The 18,884-nt window shown below is 46.4% G+C and overlaps 2 protein-coding genes across 10 annotated transcripts in view; one reads left to right on the forward strand and one right to left on the reverse strand.

The window, feature by feature from the left end:
• Positions 1 to 18,884, reverse strand: part of LOC104641987 (transcription initiation factor TFIID subunit 9) — a 189,992-nt gene that overhangs the window by 138,772 nt on the left and 32,336 nt on the right. The gene's annotated exons all lie outside the window — the stretch shown is intronic.
• LOC104642987 (ras-related protein Rab-6A) lies at positions 87 to 18,143 on the forward strand. Of its 9 annotated transcripts, none has more exons than XM_075762994.1 (9): positions 108 to 288; positions 1,984 to 2,042; positions 3,759 to 3,812; positions 5,933 to 6,038; positions 9,660 to 9,768; positions 10,008 to 10,119; positions 13,283 to 13,376; positions 15,171 to 15,237; positions 15,791 to 18,143. In XM_075762994.1, the coding sequence occupies exons 2-9, from the start codon at positions 2,017 to 2,019 to the stop codon at positions 15,853 to 15,855; spliced, it is 633 nt and encodes a 210-aa protein (XP_075619109.1). In that variant the 5' UTR covers positions 108 to 288; positions 1,984 to 2,016; the 3' UTR covers positions 15,856 to 18,143. The 9 variants fall into 9 exon arrangements, 8 of the variants coding, with proteins under 8 accessions (XP_075619112.1, XP_075619106.1, XP_075619107.1 ...); XM_075762996.1 differs by lacking the exon at positions 13,283 to 13,376 and adding an exon at positions 12,680 to 12,773 and having other exon boundaries at positions 9,663 to 9,768; XM_075762995.1 differs by having other exon boundaries at positions 9,663 to 9,768.

The following is an 18,884-nucleotide window of genomic DNA, read 5'->3' on the forward strand; positions in this document are numbered from 1 at the left end:
CAGGCCGCAACGGCGGCAGGCACCGCCCGCCGAGGGCTGCCCGCTGCCACGGCAACCGCCCGCCCCGGGGGTGGGGCGGAGTGACGTAGCGGTGACGCCAACGGAAGTGACGCGTAGCGTGGCGGGCGGGGCGACGGCGGTGCCGGTGTGCGCTCGGCGGTGTCTCCTTCTCCTCAGTCACGGCTCCGGCTCGGCCTCCCCGCGCCGCCATGTCCGCCCCCGGCAGCGGCGGCGAGTTCGGGAACCCGCTGAGGAAGTTCAAGCTCGTTTTCCTGGGCGAGCAGAGCGGTGAGCGGGGGCGGCGGCGCGGCGGGGGGGGGGGGGCCGCGGGGGGCGCCAGGGGCCTGGCGCCGCCGGGGGGGAGGGGAGGGGAGGGCTGAGGAGCCGAGACGGGCCTTCCGCTGCGGCGGGGCGGTGCGGAGGCGTTGGGGGCGGTGAGGAACCGTGAGGGGGCCGGGGTGTGTGTTGGCGGGGGTGAGGAACCGCTACCGGCTCCCGGGGAGGGGCGGGGGGCGGTGTGTGAGGATCCGGTGAGGGCCGGGGGGTGGGCACCCGTAGGGGTCTGGCGGCGGAACCGTTACGGGCCTTTTTCTGCCCGGGGCGGGGCGGGGGCCGGGACGAGCCGTCCGGGGCCCCCGCGGGGGGGCGTCGGCCAGAGGATGCCCGCCTGAGGGAGGGGCAGCCCCGCCGCGGTCCGGCCTTAGGTCTCGGCCGGAGGGAGGCGCGGGCCTGGCGAGCGCCCCGGTGCCCGTTTCCACCGCCTGGCTGCCCAGGGCCGGGCCTCCTCCCGGGGCTGGCCCGCAGTGCGCCCGCAGCCGTGCTGCGGGGAGGCGCGGGACCGGGCAGGCACCGGGCCTCGCTGGCGTCGGGGAGAAATGCGGTGTGTCTGACGGCGCTGCTCCGCCCCGGGTGTTGTGTCTTGGGCCGTGGCCGCACCGAGTGTGGCACGTACAAATGAAAATAAAGGGCAGAGCAGCGCTCTGTGTATGGCATGGCTGGTGTTTCCGTCACATCTTCATTATTTTTTTTATTTTTGCCTGAAAATTGACTCCCTTTTGTACCACCTCCCTCATAATACGTGGATGAGTTGTACCTTTTTCCTGGAACTGGCGTGTTCTTTGCTCTGTTACTCTCATTAGCTCTCTTACTGCTTACCTCCTCCTTGGGCCCAGAACTGTAGGTCTTGGAGGAATTTCCAGAAGTTGCCTCATTCACCCGCCTTACCAAGGCAGGATCGACTGCTGCTAACAGACATTTGTCTAACCTGATTTTAACCCTCTCCAATGCTCGCAATTTCACAACCTCTCTAGGCGGTGTATTCCTTTTCCCTCTTCTCTTCCGTCCGTGTCCTTTGAATTTTTCCTGGCTTCTTCCAGCTTCCAGAGAGAGGATCAGAGATCTTATCTTTCTTTGGTTCCATTCCCATTTCTTGTCAGTTCTGCACTTTGTCTCGTGATAATATTTGGAGATGTAAATTTAAAGTTTTTAAGCAAGCTGACAAAGTTTACTTTGTATCTAAAATCTTGTTATGAAGAAAGGATGTTAAATCTGGAATGTTGCTGTTCTACCGAGCCAGAGGCAGCTAAATAGTGTCTGGGACATCACCGTGTCTTGTTTTGATGTTTGTGTCTAGAAGTCCAAGACTTGGTGATTATCTAAGTAGCAAAATATGAGTAATAAAGTAGATAAATTGCTTGCTTAAAGCAAACAAATCATTCATTGTCATACGTGTCACCATGTACCCAGTTTGAGGACCAAGTTTTCATCATGATCAATTTTTGACTTAGATTGATTTGACTTAACATATTTCTATCATTTTCTGGACGAATTTCTTAGCTGGTTGTTTCGCACGAGGGTGCAGCTAGGAAATATCTTAGGATGGCAGCGTCACACTGATGATCAGCGCTACCAGCGTGTCACTCCCAAAGCAGTGGTTATTTTTTTCCATTGCTGTTTATAAGTAATTTTTCTCTTCTTTTGTAGTTGGGAAGACCTCTCTGATCACCAGGTTTATGTATGACAGTTTTGACAATACTTACCAGGTATGTGGTAGGGGGTTTCTTAAAAATAAATAAAATAAAATAAAAATATATATATATATATATGTGGGTAAATCTGTTCCCCCTATTAAAATGTGCTTGCCCCTAACAGTTCTCACAGGCATACATTTCCCCATGAGATGTTCAATATCATATGTAAGGTTGTAATGTGCCTCGAAATGGAGATGAGACTTCATGATTAAGCCCAAATATCTAGCATGATGTCAGGAATTAGTGTACAAAAGAAAAGCAAGGTTTAGATCCTGTCTGGGTATGTGAGAAGCCTTGAGGAAAACAGAGAAAAACTTTGGTTTATGTTGGCTAACAGAGAAGGCGATGGTCAGGATGCCTGATGATGGATATGGAAGTCTCAGGAAACAGAGAGAAAGAATAAGGTATGAACATGCTTATGGTAGTGATAGTTCTTGGTCTCTAGCACCGGAGTCCAGAGTGTATAGACAGATCTACAAGAAATCAACATGGTGTATTCTCTCTCTCTCAATTTTTTTTTTTTTTATTACTACTATTTTTTTTTAACTGAAAGGCTGTAAATAGACAAAGCTGGGGAAGTCTTGACAGGGAAACAGGGTGAAGAGGCTGCATATGAAAAGCTGAAGATGTGTAAGAGGTCTGAAGATTTCAGGAAGAGTTAGTTGCATCAAAAGCACTTAGCGGTATTTCAAGGGAATAACAAATGTCTTTGAGAGAAGACGAGACTAGGGTGTTCTCGTTTAATTCAGGCCAGAAGGAGTTACTGGTTTAGACTGGAGTAATTTTAAGCTGGGAAAGGAAGAGAAGATTGTTTTCTTGAGGACAAGTCATGCACTAGAACTGGATCCTCTTGTGCCTTCTGTGGTTTTTTTTCTTGACTTTTGTAAGGTGCTCTTACAGATTTATCTGCTTATTGTAGTTGTTATAAACTGTGTCCTGGCTGCAGAAAATAGGATTCCCAGAAATAAGTATTACCTACAGAAATTGGCTGTTGTGGTCTCTTCTAATGTTAAATGGTTCACGTTCTGATGGAAACCTTCCAGAACATGTTATGCTGCCCATGTTAAGACTGGAGATAATCTGTCTAAAGTACTCAAATCTGTTACATCAGTAACCTGTTTCCTGGGTTATGATGGGCTAGGACATCTGCTTGACTTAAGTGCCTGGGAGCGCATCTAACTTTGTAAATTACTTCAAATGTCTCTGTATCGGCATTGCTGTATGGCAGTGGAATTGTGAATGGCAGGAGACTTAAAGAACCACCTGGGAAATGAGGCTTCTGAATGTCACCGGAAAGGAAGCACATTCTTAATTGGAAAGTCCTGAATAAACACTGCTTTTTAGCTTTCAGCACAGTTGCCTGCAATTTATATATGTAATTTGCTCTACCTTTTGGTTATTTCTAATAAGATAATTCTTACCAGCCTGAATTGCGGTAGACCAGAAGGAGATGTCAGCTCAGATATGGTCTGTGTTAAAATGCTTGAATGTCTGAGGCTAAAATCGAGACTCAGAGGTTCTTGTGCAGTTGAGAAGTGTTGGAAGAATGATGTGAAATTAAGGTGGTGCAGATACTCAGATTGCTTTGTTTTTACCAACTGTATTGAAGGCAAATGACTTCAACAGCTTGATTATAAGTTTGTGAACATTTCTGAGTTTGTCTAGAAGGATCTGATTTGCAGATGCTGGAAGGCAAGCTGCAGTTACTAATGCTTTTCTTCTTTCCAGGCAACCATTGGAATTGATTTCCTGTCAAAAACAATGTATCTTGAAGATCGCACGGTAAGTGAGGCATCTGTGCGATAGCATGGCAGCTGCAGTCATGGGAGCAGCAGTTGCTGTGCGTGCTGTTTCGCCTGGCCGTTCCTCCAATGGCTGCTGAAATCCCACAGCAGCCTTCAAAGGGACAGCCTTTGTTAAATCAAATCACTCACCCACTCTCCTGTTTCTGATACTTGTTAATAGCTGATACCTCTAGAACGAAGTCAAAATCTTTCATGCAAAATTGGAGCAAGCTAATGACCATATCCCAGGCAATGGGTTGTCTGCTATATGTGCCTTAGGCATAGTTTGCTCCCAGAATTTGCAGCTCTGCTTCTGGGATTGTCAGTATAAATGAGTCTGAGCAGACTCCAGGTCATTCCAAGTGAAGTCATTCACAATTACCAGCGGTGACATGGTTCCTCCTCATAGGAAGGCTCCTTTTGTAACACAGTCCTGACGTACTGTTAATAAAGCAATTTTGGATTTAGCTTGCGTGAGATTCCTTTTTGCATAAAGAGATCCCTCACATCCCTCTCCTGTCTTTCCGTGTTTGTCTTTCCATTAGTCCATGTTTTGCTAGTACTTGCCTTTTTGCTAGTTTCACTACTGGCTGAGAAGTATGAAGCTGTTGGGAGGAGGAAGGGGCCAGTGGTGCAATGGAAGTCCTTTGTGTTGCTTTGGGTCTGTTGCTTCTGAAGAAATCTCAGTCCAGTGTGTGTGGTGAGTTTCCCAAGTGCTTCTCTGCCATCTTACCAGTGGTTCACTATTAGAAAAGACCTTTCTTAATCTTTCTTTGGGAGAAACTACTCGGATAACATTTTTCAATGGTGCTGGCGGTGGCAGAAGAAGAAAAAGATCTTGGGAATGCTGCTTGGCACCTGGGAAAGCAAGTTGGAATGCCTGTGTGCTTCTTTCAGCAGTGTAATCTTGCTTTATTGTGGTTGTGTAGGTCAGGTTGTCATTCACCTGCTGGCCTGCTATCCAGAAAATACCATTTTCTTTCCAATGTTGGATATGCTGTTAGCTTTCCTGATTATGTAAGTGGTCACAGAGCCCGTAAAGCCTGTTTAAATAACAGAGAGATTTTGAATGTAGATAAAAGGAGGGAGAAATACAAGCACACAAGCTAGGAAAATTCAGACATTGAAGTAATTTCTCAGATACGGCTAATATTGTATTTTGTAGTAGACTTTACTGTGCTTGAAATGGAGAATGCTAAGCCTCTAACTGCAATGTATGCTTCGGCATATTTGATATGTGTCCTGAAGTTATACCTGTGCCAGATCACTCAGCTCTAAATATGGCCTGGCTAGCACGTACTGGCCAACAGAAGGAACAAATCTATGTGGAGATGAGTTCTCCAGACCCATCTCCTGCAGCCTCCCACAGAGGGAACTGTAATACGCCATTTCCAGCATGTGGCCAGTGCATTGGGACCTGGGGCATTAAGTGAACTGGGGCCACAAGAAGCCACATCCTCACTCCTGACTGTCAGGCTGACAGTTCCATGTTACAGCTACAACCTCATTCTTGAAAGACGAAGTAGTATTTCCTCTTCTCTGTCGTGATATCTTCCCAGGCTTGTTGGATTTCAGCACAAGATAACTCAGTCTAGAGGGTTTTTGCTATTCTGGCTTGTACCCCACTACTATGTTTCACCACATCAGGCTTTCCAGTGGGTTAATCAGTAGCTGAGGGATGCGGAGTGACCACATGTAGCTAGCTGTAGGCTGCAGTCTGGTTGTGTGGCTGTTGTAGCCAGAGTCCTGACATGGCAGGATGCACTGAGGTATGTATGCTTATTTGCCTCGTTAGCAGATAGCGTGAGAAGGTACTTCTTACGGATATCTTGGTTTTATGATTAAATGGAAGGACACGTTCGTATGTGCGAGTTATTAATGGGTCTGTGGAAGGAGGGAGGTTTCTCAGATGTGCTAGACTGAGGTTACCACAAGAATGCAGTTAGAAGTGTCATTGGCTCTTTTCACGTTTCTGTTCCATTTTAACTTTCCTTTTGTTGCATTATTTTTGCCTTGCAATTTTTTTCTTTTTATTTTTATTTCACTTGCGTTTTGGTTTTGTTTTCCATTTTCCTGCTCTTCCCCTTCCCTCTCCCCCTACGCCTTTCCATTTCCCAGATCAGGCTGCAGCTGTGGGATACAGCCGGTCAGGAGAGGTTCCGCAGCCTCATTCCCAGCTACATCCGTGACTCTGCTGTGGCTGTCGTTGTCTTTGACGTTACAAGTAGGTATTGAGCCGGAGTGTCTGCAGGGACCCTGCTTTTGACACGTGCCTTTATGCATTGGAAGTGGTGGTGGTGTCTGAAGGCAGCTAAGATAGGCTGTCGGCCCCCCGGGCTGTAGGTGTTTCGCAGGCCAATGGTAACTCCATCCCATAATACAGAAACTGGGGAATTGTTTAACCCTGGTCTGCTCAAACGATGGAAGTGATACGCAGGGGATGGGCAAGTGGGTGAAGAGGGATTGTGGCTTCTTGTGTGTCTGTGCCGATTGGAGTGAAAGGTGGTTGGTAGCCATTGGAAAGCTTTATACTTTTTCTGGTTTGGGTTGTTTGTTTTAAACCTCAGAATGAATTTATTTTTTTCCCTTTCTGGTTAACTAGAGAGGTAATACAAGTAACAACTTCAGATGCCAAAGCAAAGGAACACTGTCAGAGTAGGTAAAACAGTACAACACCCATTTAAATAAAAGCTGTGTAGTGACTTAGAGGATTGAAGAGAGCTGGCGATTCATATGAGTAACGAGAGAGCTTTTGAAAGAGAAGAGACGTTAGCTACTGTAATTTCTGAAGAATAAACAAGTTTAGAGGGAAATGCTCTATAACTCTTGGCATGAATGTTTCAGTACCGGATATGAAGATATGAATACAATTATTTCATTATAACTCCTTGTTACTGATTCCACTTGATTTGGCTTTTTTTTTGTTAAGCTACAGCATCAGCATAAATATCTATACAGGATTTATACCAGTGAGCCAACACCATGTGGACAAAGTCTAAGTAAAGAATATAACGCAGATGAAAAACCTCTGGCCCACCTTTGTTCTCTCACAAACTCCAGATTATAGTGAGGCTTTAGGGACCAGCGGTTTGTTTCATTTTGGTTAACTGAAGAGTTTAACAAATAATAGACCTCTGTTACCATTTATCTTGTATATTGAGGGCAAATAATGACACAGTCTTTTTCCCAGTCCTGTAGCTTAAGTACTCGACTCAAGGAGGGTTTATGGTTTGGTGCAAACCAATGTAAAACCAAAGTGGGAGTTGAGGAGTGCCGAGATGTGCACGGGATGACTTATGCAGGGAGCTCACCTAGGTGAGGCAGCTAGGCAGGCTGATGGCTTGGCATCCTTTCTCCCCACTGGTGTGACAGGTACAGGATGCTGTTTATCCAGGCAGGTGGAAAAATCTTGCCAGTCTAGGCTGTTCTTAACAGCTTCCAGACATGTCAAAAATAACTAGGCGATAGCTGATCTCATCATACTTTGGTAATGGTCTGATCTTTTCAGATAATTTCATGTTTTCTTGTTGTTGCTCTCTGTTCTGTTCTTAGTGACTGAGAGGTTTTTAGTTTTCTTGTGTTACTGAAGGAACATGCTCAGGTACTTCTGAGGGCATGATGATGGTGAGCACTAGTGTGATTAAGAAAACACAGTTTCCTTTACCACTCTGAAGAGCTATATAATTTTGTTATCTTTACTGGTGACTGTATTTGGGAACCTCAAGTAGTCTCTTGTAAGTTAAGGCTGGTCATGGTAGTGTAAAATAGGGACAGTCCCGTAGGACATACTTAAGTACCAGCCAAGATACTCTTAACTAGTAGTGAGAAACTGTTAGCTAGCATGTGGGGAGCTGAGAAAGAAAAGAGAAATTGTTTAGTTGTTGTTAATCTGTTAGGTACCTTGAAATGCAAGTGACCTGTGGAGAGATCCCTGGCAAAAGTCTGTATTGCCCCTCAGGCCCCTTTCTGAACAAGCTACCTTGTTTCTAAGAGTGGCTGGGTTAATTCTTGGTTGAGGGCCTTTTGCCTTCCCAGACCGGTAAGGTCATTAGCATGCTGTCGTATTTGAGTGGGTGATTTATGTTTTCTCTTCCCCTCCAAAATGGGTGCACACAAACTTTGACTTCTAGAAAACAGGAAGCCACAGGAATGCTGCAGCTGTCTTCCTCGAGTCACTTCAGGGGTGCCTGTGTGTACCTGCATGCTAGCTGAAGGCCTTCCCTCAAATAGTGGTACCCTTCACTACGACAAGATTACCGGAGCCAATTCTTCCCCAGCTCTGTGGCACTTCCTCTAGTTGCCTTTTTGAAGGTTGGAGCGTGTAAATCACCACCTCGGTAAACTTCCTGGGTGAATAGTCTGGTGTAGCAGCAAGGGGACTATGTGGAAGCTTGTCGTGAGGTCCAGAAGCAAGAGCCAGAAGCTGTCATTATCAATCTGATCTTCTGGCACCGGTGTAATATTGTCCAGGTGGTTGGAGTTTGTCACCCTGAGTTTCCTGAGGTAGTGAAGAGCCCTGACTTTGCCAGTGTAATCAAGGCTGCCCTTAAAATGAAGCATGAGCTAATTGCTTTAACTATGACCCCTCATCTTCCTCAAGCCCCAGAGCATCAGATCTACATACCCTGATGTAGATACGATGGTGTTTTGAATCTGCTTGCAGCAAGACACTTTGCAGACACGTGCTCTGTCCAGTTTCTATTTCTGTTCTAAACAAGCCTATTACTGGTCCTTTTGATACTGCTTTCTCCTGTCTCCCGCAAGCTGCCTTATTAACCACTGTGCTGTGCATAAACCCCTGCTCTCCCTCATTGCTGAACAAGTGGCTTTGTGAGCACATCCAGCCAATTCATGTAATTAAGCTGGGAATCAGTATCTGCCCTCCTATGAAACTCATGCATGTTGAGATTGCCAGCAGCAATCTCTTTTTTTTTTTTTTTTTCTCCTGCCAGTGTAGCACTGTTTGTACAGCTAGCTGTGTGGGGTAATGACTCGGAAGGAAATGGTACCACTCCCAGTTGTGAAAAGCTTTCGTTTAGCATTCGCTGAGGTAGCTGGGCATGTTTTGACCATTGCTGTTTCAAATAGATGAGTCCCAGACCTTAGAGCTATCATATATAGTAGGTCAGTTTGTGTTTGGGCATAGTTCTAGAGATCACACTGTACCTCTCATAGCATTTGTCCTTGTTTCTGACTCTTGTGCTTTTCTGAAAGGGAGAGCACAGTGCCCTTCGTGTCACGTGAAGCCTATAGTGTGTAACGTTTGCCTTTGTTTCTGCCAGAACTTACGTTATTGATTGCCTTAATCTTGCATGGCAATCCCCATTGCTGTCGTCTTGATGCTCGATGCTGGAGAATGGATGCTGTTTTACTAGGTGGTGTCTGGGCTGAGGGAATTTCATGTCTGTCATGTGGGAATTGCCCAAAAAGCTTTGATCTGAGGTGCTGTAGGCTAGGGGTCCCATGGAGACCGCATATGCAACCCTGGGTAGACCAGGAAGACCAGCTCTGTATTATTATTATTTATTTTGTTAGCTGCCACCATCAGCAGTGACTGGAGGTAGAAGCCATAAACTAGAGCTCTTTGGGATGTGGTGACTGGGGGAATAGCAGAATCTCTAGGCAAGTAAAAGAGGTAGTTAAAGACATTATATTAACAGAGTCAGCACAGCCAACTTCTGTGGTGTTTGGATATTTGGGGCAAGATTACAAGGTCAACCTCAGCTTCTCAGGCTGAGCTGCATACAGTTAATTCTAGAAATGGCCTTTTCTCTAAAGGACAGTTTCCTCCTTTCTTTTCTCTCTCGCTGTCTCTCTTTCTCTGCTCTCCCTGGCCTGGTACCAGCAGGTTCGGCTGCAGCTTTGGGACACAGCAGGCCAGGAGCGGTTCCGCAGTCTCATTCCCAGCTACATCCGTGACTCCACTATTGCTGTGGTAGTCTATGACATTACAAGTGAGTGATGCTTTGGTGTCTCTTTATTTGAAATACAACGTGTAAGCAGAACTAATATTTTACAATGAGAAGTTCTGCAGAAAGACAATTAACGTTAGAAACGTTTTCCCCCGTTTTTCTATTTGAGCGGGAAAACAATTTATGGGTCATTTATACATGGTGTGGGGAAATTTGGAGAAGCACCTGAGTGCGGGTATAGTGTTCTTTCTCTCTGAAAAGAAGTTTTATCTTCCCTACAGACTTGAATTCTTTCCAGCAAACCTCCAAGTGGATTGATGACGTTCGGACAGAGAGAGGAAGCGACGTCATCATCATGTTGGTGGGGAACAAAACTGACCTGGCAGACAAGAGGTAATGGAGGGGAGCTGGCAGCCTTGCTGCCCTGACCAGTAGAAGCAAGGAACTGGACAACTAGTCTGGCTTCAAAGCAATTGTTGATTTTAAACGAAGCTTAAATAGCTTGTCATGAAATTCAGATTTCTGGTTTCAGAATATGCAGAGTTATTCCATTTTGCTGTTCTACAAATAGTTTTGGTTAAAACAAATCCACCTAAAAAAATTACTTAAATTATGTGTCTCTAAACCATGTTTCTCAATAGTGTATTTTGTCTGATTTTTCTTTTCATGGCTTTTATCTTGGCTGAGATAAAACCAAAATGATGTCTTGCAAAAGCAAGGAAATCTGCCCTTTTTTTTTTTTTAATAATCCTATTTACATAACTCTTTCTCATGTGCAGTTGTAAGTTTGTAGTAAAGTTTCTTCTTGTTACAAGATGCAGCATGAGATTTTACGGTATAAATCTAAAAGGTGTCCCTCAGAGCATAAATTTCATGTCATACATAACACAAACTGTGATGATGTGAATGTGTGAGAGGAAACTAGGTTAGCAAAAGCACACTTTCACAAGAGATGTAAGAAGTTAATTGGACTCTTAAAATCACAAGGACCTAATGTTTTGGGACATGTGATAAAGCATTTTGCTTTTAAAACTCTTAATCTTCAACGTTACCAACGTAATAGCTTCTTAGAAGACCACAGGCTTGCACTCTTGCATTTCTATTTCAAATTCCTCTCTTGATTGTTGATTTAGCAAAATTTTTCTTTGTTTTCAGAGATTTTCATTCTTTTTCATCAGAAACAGTGTAGATAAAGATTTTTATTTTAACGGTTAGTGTCAGTACTAGTTGGCAAAGGGAAGAGGGAGTAAGCCATGCAGTTCTTTACAGTCCCAGTACTTTAAACTGAAACATCTTCACATGTGCCAGGTACTCCAAAATGTGCACTTCATACGTCATAAGAAGTATTGAAATGATGGGGAAATTTTATCTGATGCAAAAGAAAACATCTCAAAAAGGCAGAACTGGGAAACACCTGGACCTCACAGCGAAGTGAGGTCTTATAAAATCAAACCCTTATCCTTTGGCTGTTCACGAGACACTTCTGATCAAAAGAGAACAGCTTGAAAAGCCTTACTGGTGGAACATTAATGTTTTCTCAGAAAAACCTTGCGCTATTTTCTGAGCTTCCTGTTTGTTTACTCTGTTTCTTGGGATGATGGGCCTCATAGGGATCTGACTCTTTTGTTGTTGGATGCTATCGCATTTTAAATTCTAAACCTTGCTTTACTCACTCCTGCAGCATATGTATTGTGATGTGTTTTTTTCCCTTGTGGTTTTGGTGTTGTCCAAATGCTCGTATGAGACAATACCCAGCATCCCTGGCCGCACAAACTGGTGTCAGGAGATGCTTTTTGCCCTTTGTCCCTGCACAAGTCATGCTGGTTTTAGTTTGCCATGCCTAGCAGGAAAAGCATAGACTGGCAAGTGGTTTGAGTCAGTGGGGAAAAGGATAAAGTTAGGCTCCGATTGAGCGCTGCGTGCGCTTTGTACTGATGGTTCTTAACAAAACGTGTCCTGTCCCTTCCATGCAGAGCACCTTAGTCTTGACAACTATTTGGCTTTTCCCACTTCCAGTGGGAGGCCATTCTAAGTGTCCTGTGCCTTGCGCTTTGGAAACAACAGTAAAACTTGGTGCTCAGAGCTTCAGAAATATGAGAAAAATGTGTATAGCTGATTTGGATTAAGAATTCCAGGTGGTAAGACCTCAGATCAGTCTGGTCTCTGAAATAAGCTTACAAAAGCAATAGAGCAAAATCCAAGCCAGCTCTGGATGTTGACTACTTAGTATCTCTTATGCCCTCTTGGGAGCTAGAAATAACTGCAGCTCCCTAACTGAATAACCTGGCATTTGGGTTTGAGGCTTTCTAATTTCTATCAAAATCGAATTTCATGTGGAACTGGAAAACCCAATGGGATAATTTCTGCCTTGGATTATTTCCCGATAGTACGTAAGTGGAGTGTGTGTGCAGGACAGCTGGCCCAGCACTGCCATAAGAATTAAAAATACCAGAAAATTGTTTGAAACTTGGCTACAGTTGAAGTTCATGTAGCACTAGAAATTCTTGTTTTAGAAGTTTAATGTGACAGTAGTCCTGGTCTGGGCTAGAATTTGGAATTACGGTGTATATCTAGGTATCAGTAAAAGAAGCTGCATTGCCTTTCTTTTAAAAGGAAGTTAGATTTGTGTTAGGCTGGAATGCTGGGCCTTTTAAGGCTCGATAAAACCACAGGATCAGTCATTGGTCACACTTTTTGAAATAGAATACAGTGTATTGGAAGCCATTCATCCTATGGTAAAAACCAAGTGATGTTGCAAGTTAAGCTCTGAGGCCAAAAAGCTAAACTAAAAATAGCACTGTTCTTATTTGGTGCAGCCTGTTAGATTTTTCTTTGCTGTTAATGTTGCTTCAGTTGGTGGCTGGATTTTCCCTGCAGTTTTCTTTTTATCATTTTTGGACTATTTCTTTTTGGTTTCGTTTTTCTTTTCTGTGATTTGTTCTCATTGCTGTAGACAGGTTTCTATAGAGGAGGGTGAGAGAAAAGCCCAAGAACTGAATATGATGTATATTGAAACCAGTGCTAAAGCAGGATATAATGTGGATCAGGTATGTACAGGGTATTGATCAGAGATGTGTTTGCAGGCGTTTGCTCACAAGCAGCAGCCTAGCACTTGCTGTTGCACTGTACTTGCTGCTGGAGCCTTTCTGAAATCTTTCTGTAACCTCCCAGTTACCTTCTGTTGACTTTTGGGAAACTGCTTTTTCTATCAGGTGCAGCGTATGGGGATGCTTCCTTCCCTTGAGGATGATGCTGTGAATGAGGCTCAAATGTACTGCACAAACTTCATCGTGTGCTGATCGTCTGTTATTAGTAGTCCTAAGTCCAGGCGTTCCCTGGGTAACTTAGCAGAGGTGGTTTCATTCTTAGCTGGAGGACCTGGGGGTCTTAAAAGACTGAGAGGTCCTGAGGTCTCAGTTGGTGGACTGTGCACTCTTGTAAGGGGTGGGGAAGCGGTCCTCCACTGAAGAAAGAGCCTCTCACTCACAGACATCTCTAACTCTTCCTGTCTGTTCTTCCTTTCTGTCTCTCTGCTTCTGTTTGCATTTTTGCCCAGGCAAATCACTACAGAAGAAGGTGAACAGAGAGCCAAAGAGCTGAATGTGATGTTTATTGAGACCAGTGCAAAGACTGGATACAATGTGAAACAGGTAGATCAATGTTCTGCTCTAAAACAGGAAATCTGTACTTCTCTGCTCTGTAGGTGGGAGGATTAAGCTTCTGCTTATTTCTGTTTATTGTCAACCACTGAAATGCTTCTTGCACAGTCCTCACTGCTGCTGCTTTATCTAGTGGAAACTCCTTTCCTGTCAAGTCAACGATTCCCTGTTAAAGCTAAGCAAGCTTACCTTGAAAGAAAGGAGAGTCTAAAACTAGAATGTGCTGAGGGATAGGAATGCCGCTATTTTGTGCAACCAGTCAAATGCAATTTCATACATTCCCTTTGCTTTTGTTAATAGCTAATGCACTGTTTTCTAAAATCAGTGTTGACATCAGTCAGGATAATTGTGTATCTGATGGACTAGAGTAGAAGTTCCTGCTTCTGTTTGCAAGCCGCAGAGGAAAATCTTAGAATAGTTGAGGTTGGAAGGGATCTCTGGATATAGTCTAGTCCAACCCTCATGCTCAGAGCAGGCTGCCCAGAACTGACTCCAGTTGGGATCTGAGTATCTCAAAGGATGGAGCCTCCTTCTCTCCATCACAGTGTGTGACTATCTCTATATTAAAAAAACCCAACAACAACAAAAAACCCTTTTATTTTTTTTCTTATGTTTAAACAGAATTTATTGTATTTCACTTTGTGCCCATTGCTTCTTGCTATAAACTTGTGATCCCACTCTTCACTAGTTCAGGAATAGTTCTGAAGCAGAACTGCGGGTGTAAGGCAATCGTAAGAGCATGAGTACTGCTGGTGACAGCTGGGAAACATACTGACCAATTTGCTGCACGCCAGCTGGTTCGGAGAGCCTCACAATGGGACTAGGAGACTTTGGGGTTGTTTCTTTTGCCTGTTCTGGGTTGAATCCACTTTAGTCTTTAGTTCTAACTTACTGTTGCTTTATTTGCCAAGTGGGTGTTTGCAGTGAGAACCTCTGTGACTAAAAGGATGCTAACTGTAGCACCTTGCTGGTGCCTCAGTGGCTTGATTTTCCAAGTGACACAATAGGAAGGGGTGGATGAGAAGCCCCTGCCAAGCTACTGTGAGAAAAATCATTAGCAGATGATTCCTCTAGTTTTTTATGCAGCACTCTTCAACCAGGCTGCCTAGCAGTGTCTGTATTGTGTTAGCTGCTGCATTAATGTCAGCAGGAGGAGCTCTAAGCATTGACTTGAAAAATTATGCAAAACCATTTTCTGTTTTTTATGGTGATATGATAGTGCTTCCCAGCTCTAACACATCCTTAATAGCTTAAATGCAGCTCACTTGAGCCAGCTGTTCTGCTCACAAATGGCTGTTTTGCAGCAGGACTGAACTGAAAGGATGGGCTGTAAAACCTCAGGTATTCCATAGATAAAACATTCTTAAACCTTTGGTCTCTTGTGAGGCTGCTTATCAGAAATCTGTTCTGCACTGGAACATTGCTGTGTGCAAAAGAGTTGAGGCTGGAAACTGTGGATGACGTGCTTACTCAATGCGGGAGGGAATTGTTCTGTGCGTCCCCAGGAGAACTGATACTAATTAATTCCGTGTTCTGTTCGAGTAGGAACAGGTAAAATAAAACTGTCTGTTTTGTAGGCATTGAATAACTTCTTTAATAAAACCTGTTAAATTTCTTAGGTAAAATTCTCACGGCATTTGTTGATCATAGCTTTGCTTGCTAAAGTGCCCACATAACAAGTTTGTACGATTCGGAATCTTAAAATCTGCTGTAAGGCAGTGTTTTTTAACATGCTTTTTTTTTTCTTCTGACAAGCCTTCAGCTTTACCTATTGCTACTTTTCAGCTTTTCCGTCGTGTAGCTGCTGCCTTACCTGGGATGGACAGCACGCCGGAGAAGAGCAAAGAAGACAGTATCCTTGCTTTCTTATCAGTGACTTCTGTTCTCATAGAATTTGACAATTATCTTTTGTTAGGCTGGGCTTGCTGACTTTTTGGTGCATTATGAGGATGGGCCTTACTGGGGTTTTGCAGAGATGTGGCTGAAACAGCCAGTGCGGTGTGGGTCCTTACCTATGGGTGTAAATTGAGGACCCTGCTTGTGGTCTATATATAAATGTACACAACTACTTAAAACCGCAAGCACAAGTTTTGCTTTCTGCACTTAAGCTTAGGATAAAATTTGCCTAGTTTTAAAATACCATAATACTTTCCTCTTTTTGCATAGGGCTGTCTTGTGTGCAGACCCATCCGATCGGGCTCTGTCCTTGTAAGTGGTCTTTATGTACCCAGTCCACTGTTTTTGCAGTTAATCCTGTTCAGACAGGATGTGTTCAGCTCTGCTAAAACACCTGCCCTTAGCCAGAAGGGACAGCTAACAACCTTTTCAGATACTGATCCCTTCCTCTGTTCTTTCCTCCTTGTTTTTACTTGAACTGGATGATTTCCTTAACTTGTCTCCTGCAGTGATTGACATCAAACTAGAGAAACCTCCTGAGCAGCCAGTAACGGAGAGCGGGTGCTCCTGCTAACAGGCCCGTTCTGTAGCAGCACATTCCCCAACCGGCCAGTCTCACTGAAGAACATCACCGCTCATTGGCTAGGCAACCCTACTTTGTGGGCTGAAAAACCAATCTACTAAGCGAGCGAACTCCCTGTTTACTGGTGGGGAGCAGCCCCGGCCGCCCCTCTTACTGCATGGTATGAGCCCCGAGTGCAGAATGAGTGTCCTGTCTTTTCTTTTTTTATGTTGTTGCACTTTGGCACTGTGGTGCCCTTTACACTCTCTCTCTTCTCCTCCTCCTCCTCCTCCTCCTCCTCTTCCCCACCTTGAGCCCGTCTGCTCAGTTGTATCTTGTGAATGCAATGGAAAAGCCACCGAGTTAGGGAAGGCAAAAATAAAGCTTAGGGATGGGCTTTCCACCTTCCTTACTGCCTTGCATCTTAACTAGTTCCCTGTCCACTCCAGCCCTGTCCTTGTCCTGCATCCCCACTTCCTCTGATGAAAGGCTGCTCCTTTGAAACCGGTCAGTTTGACTTGGCCTTGCCTTTTTGGACAATACAGGTTATCTGTTTCTAGGCTTTTGCTTCCTGCAGGGCACACACAATATTAGCTCCTCATTTTCTCCTTTCTGTGGATGATCTTGGCTAACTCTTGCTCACAACTTCTGAGTTTTGCCCCTCGTGTTACACACGGCACTGGAAACCCCCAAACTCTGATAGCTTTGGCCTTGTTGCTCCTGTTTGTGTAACACAGACATCCCACAGACGGCTCTCCTCAGTTGGAATATCATCCCATCCAGAGGACGTTGGTGTTCGGTGAGTGTTGGCTGTCAGATGTGGGGAAGGAAGAGGGTACAAAGGCTTTGCAGCACGAGGCTGGGTGGGAAGAGATCCTTAGGGTGGTTTGTAGAGACCTGGGTCCTGTCTGTCAACAGTGAAAGCAAACACTTACCTGAAATCCATCACTACAGGGGCAGTACTGGCCCTGCGAGTCATGGATGCTGTTCAGGCTCCTTTCCGAGTGTCTGATCTCCTGTTCAGCATCATGTAGACTGGGAGCAGGAGAGCTGCGGCAGATGGAAGGCCGGTGATAGCTGTTCTCTCATACCTAGGCTGCTGCTTGATGAAATCGTACAGAGCTGCTTCTGCCTTTGTAGTAGATTTCTGGGGGCTGGGGCTAGTAGCCGTTTCACTTCTGGGGTAGTTTTAAGCTGCAACATTGCCAAAGCTGAGAGGAGCAGTGGCAGGGTAGAGAGGGTGGAGGAGTGTCAGGAATTGTCAGACCTGGGCAGAGGAATGGAGGAACGTACGATGCTGAAGCGTGTCAATTTTGGTGTCACTTCTTGACATTAGAGACTGGCAAATACCTCCTCTTCCCCCTGTCCCTGGTTTCTAATCGGTTAATAGAGCTTGTCAGAGACTTTTACTGGGGGTTTTCATCCATCTGTCCTAACCAGAAGTCTGTAGGTTTGTCTGTTGACAGAGAGGAGAATAAAACAGCTATTCACTGTTCTTTCCATCACCCGGCCTATGTCATGCTGACGGGGGGATGCTAGCGGGCAGGAGGGCGACTGGCCACAGTGTGATGGGTGGGGATGTCAGTGTTTGGTGGCTGGGGACACTCCCCTAGCAGGATGCCCGTCGGTCACTGACACAGCGGTCACTGACACAGCGTGCACGCGTTGAGGCCTGTGGGCCATCGAGGGAGGGGAAGGGGCAGCCTCAAGAAGAGCTGGCAGTCCCCACCTTGGCTTCCTGGCAGCAAGTCGCCTCTCTGATGGTGACCGACGTTTTGTTCCCCTGTCCCTTCCCCTCTGGGTGAGCTGGCCTGCAGGAGGAAGCTGGGATGTTTCCCATTTCACTCTGGAGTGTCCCCCCCCTCTTTTACCCCCAGTCCCAGCTGGCGTAGCCGGGTCCCAGTGCCGGCGGGAAGCTCAGCCCCCTCCTCTGTACATATCCCTGTTGTGTGGGAATTGCTGATGTTTGTCGGTGTGTCCGTGTCTGCCGTAGAACAGGTTTTGCTGTCCCCTTCTCACAGGCAGGTGTGCGCTGCTCTGCTGTCGTGTTGTTCTGAGTCACGGACCTGGGGGGAGGGAGGGGGGAGACCCTAAGTAACGGGGAGGGGGGGTGGGGGGGGTAACTAATGAAAGAAAATAGTTCACTTCCCGCTGTCTTCTCTATGGATGTGTATAATATTGAGTGTGTGTCTGGCCCTGCTGTCTCCTAGCTGTTAGCCGAGTAAGTGTGACTATTAGTATGAGTATGGACTGTCTGACCACAGCCGTGTATCACACTAAATAAAGTTATTTCACCAACACCTTCGCTGTCCTGCTGCCGGAGAGCGGCCGTCTGCTGCCTCTGCTTGGTTTACTCCTAGGTTTAACAAGTCTGTCCCGCCTAGGCTGTGGTGGAGGAAGGACGAGCTTACGGGGTGTAAGCGTGGCTTTGGGAGCGGGGAAGGGCTGTACAGCGGCCCGGCGCTCCGGGAGGCGTGGCCCCCCTCGGCGGGCCCGCCTTCCCGCCGCTGCCCATCGTGCCTCCCGGCGGCAGCGGTGCGGCCCCGCCGCGGCCTCGCTGCCAGCCCCCGCCGCCGGGACACGGCGTGCACCGGCTCCCGGTGGGTGGCAGAGCTGCGGGGGGTTGCTGGGCAGGCAGGGGGTCTGCCCCGGGACAGCCCTGAGGGCGGTGGGGGGCCGGGCCCTGCCGCCTCCCCATAGTGCCTGCCTGCCTCAGGCCTCCTGACAGGCCGAGGGGGCTGTCACCGACCCGGGGGCACCGTGGGCCCCAGCTCCTCTCTCACTCGAGGGGGTGTGACAGGATTCCAGGCCCCTGTGAGCCCCTTGCTCCCCTTGGGGTGTGAGGCGTTCTGGGAAGCCAAAGGCCATGTTTGGCCTTGCTGGCCACAGGGAACCCCCTCCTGCAGACACCCACTGGGGAGGGGTGCAGGGTGGGAGAGCCTGCCCTGAGCCCTCAGCATCCCCCTAGTGCTGCATCCCCATCCTGGGCGTGCTGGCAGAGACGGCATATGATGTGCTGCGCAACAGCGGGTATGGACAGA

The sequence above is a fragment of the Balearica regulorum genome, chromosome 11, assembly GCF_011004875.1.
Source record: "Balearica regulorum gibbericeps isolate bBalReg1 chromosome 11, bBalReg1.pri, whole genome shotgun sequence".
In the NCBI taxonomy this organism is placed as follows: domain Eukaryota; kingdom Metazoa; phylum Chordata; class Aves; order Gruiformes; family Gruidae; genus Balearica; species Balearica regulorum.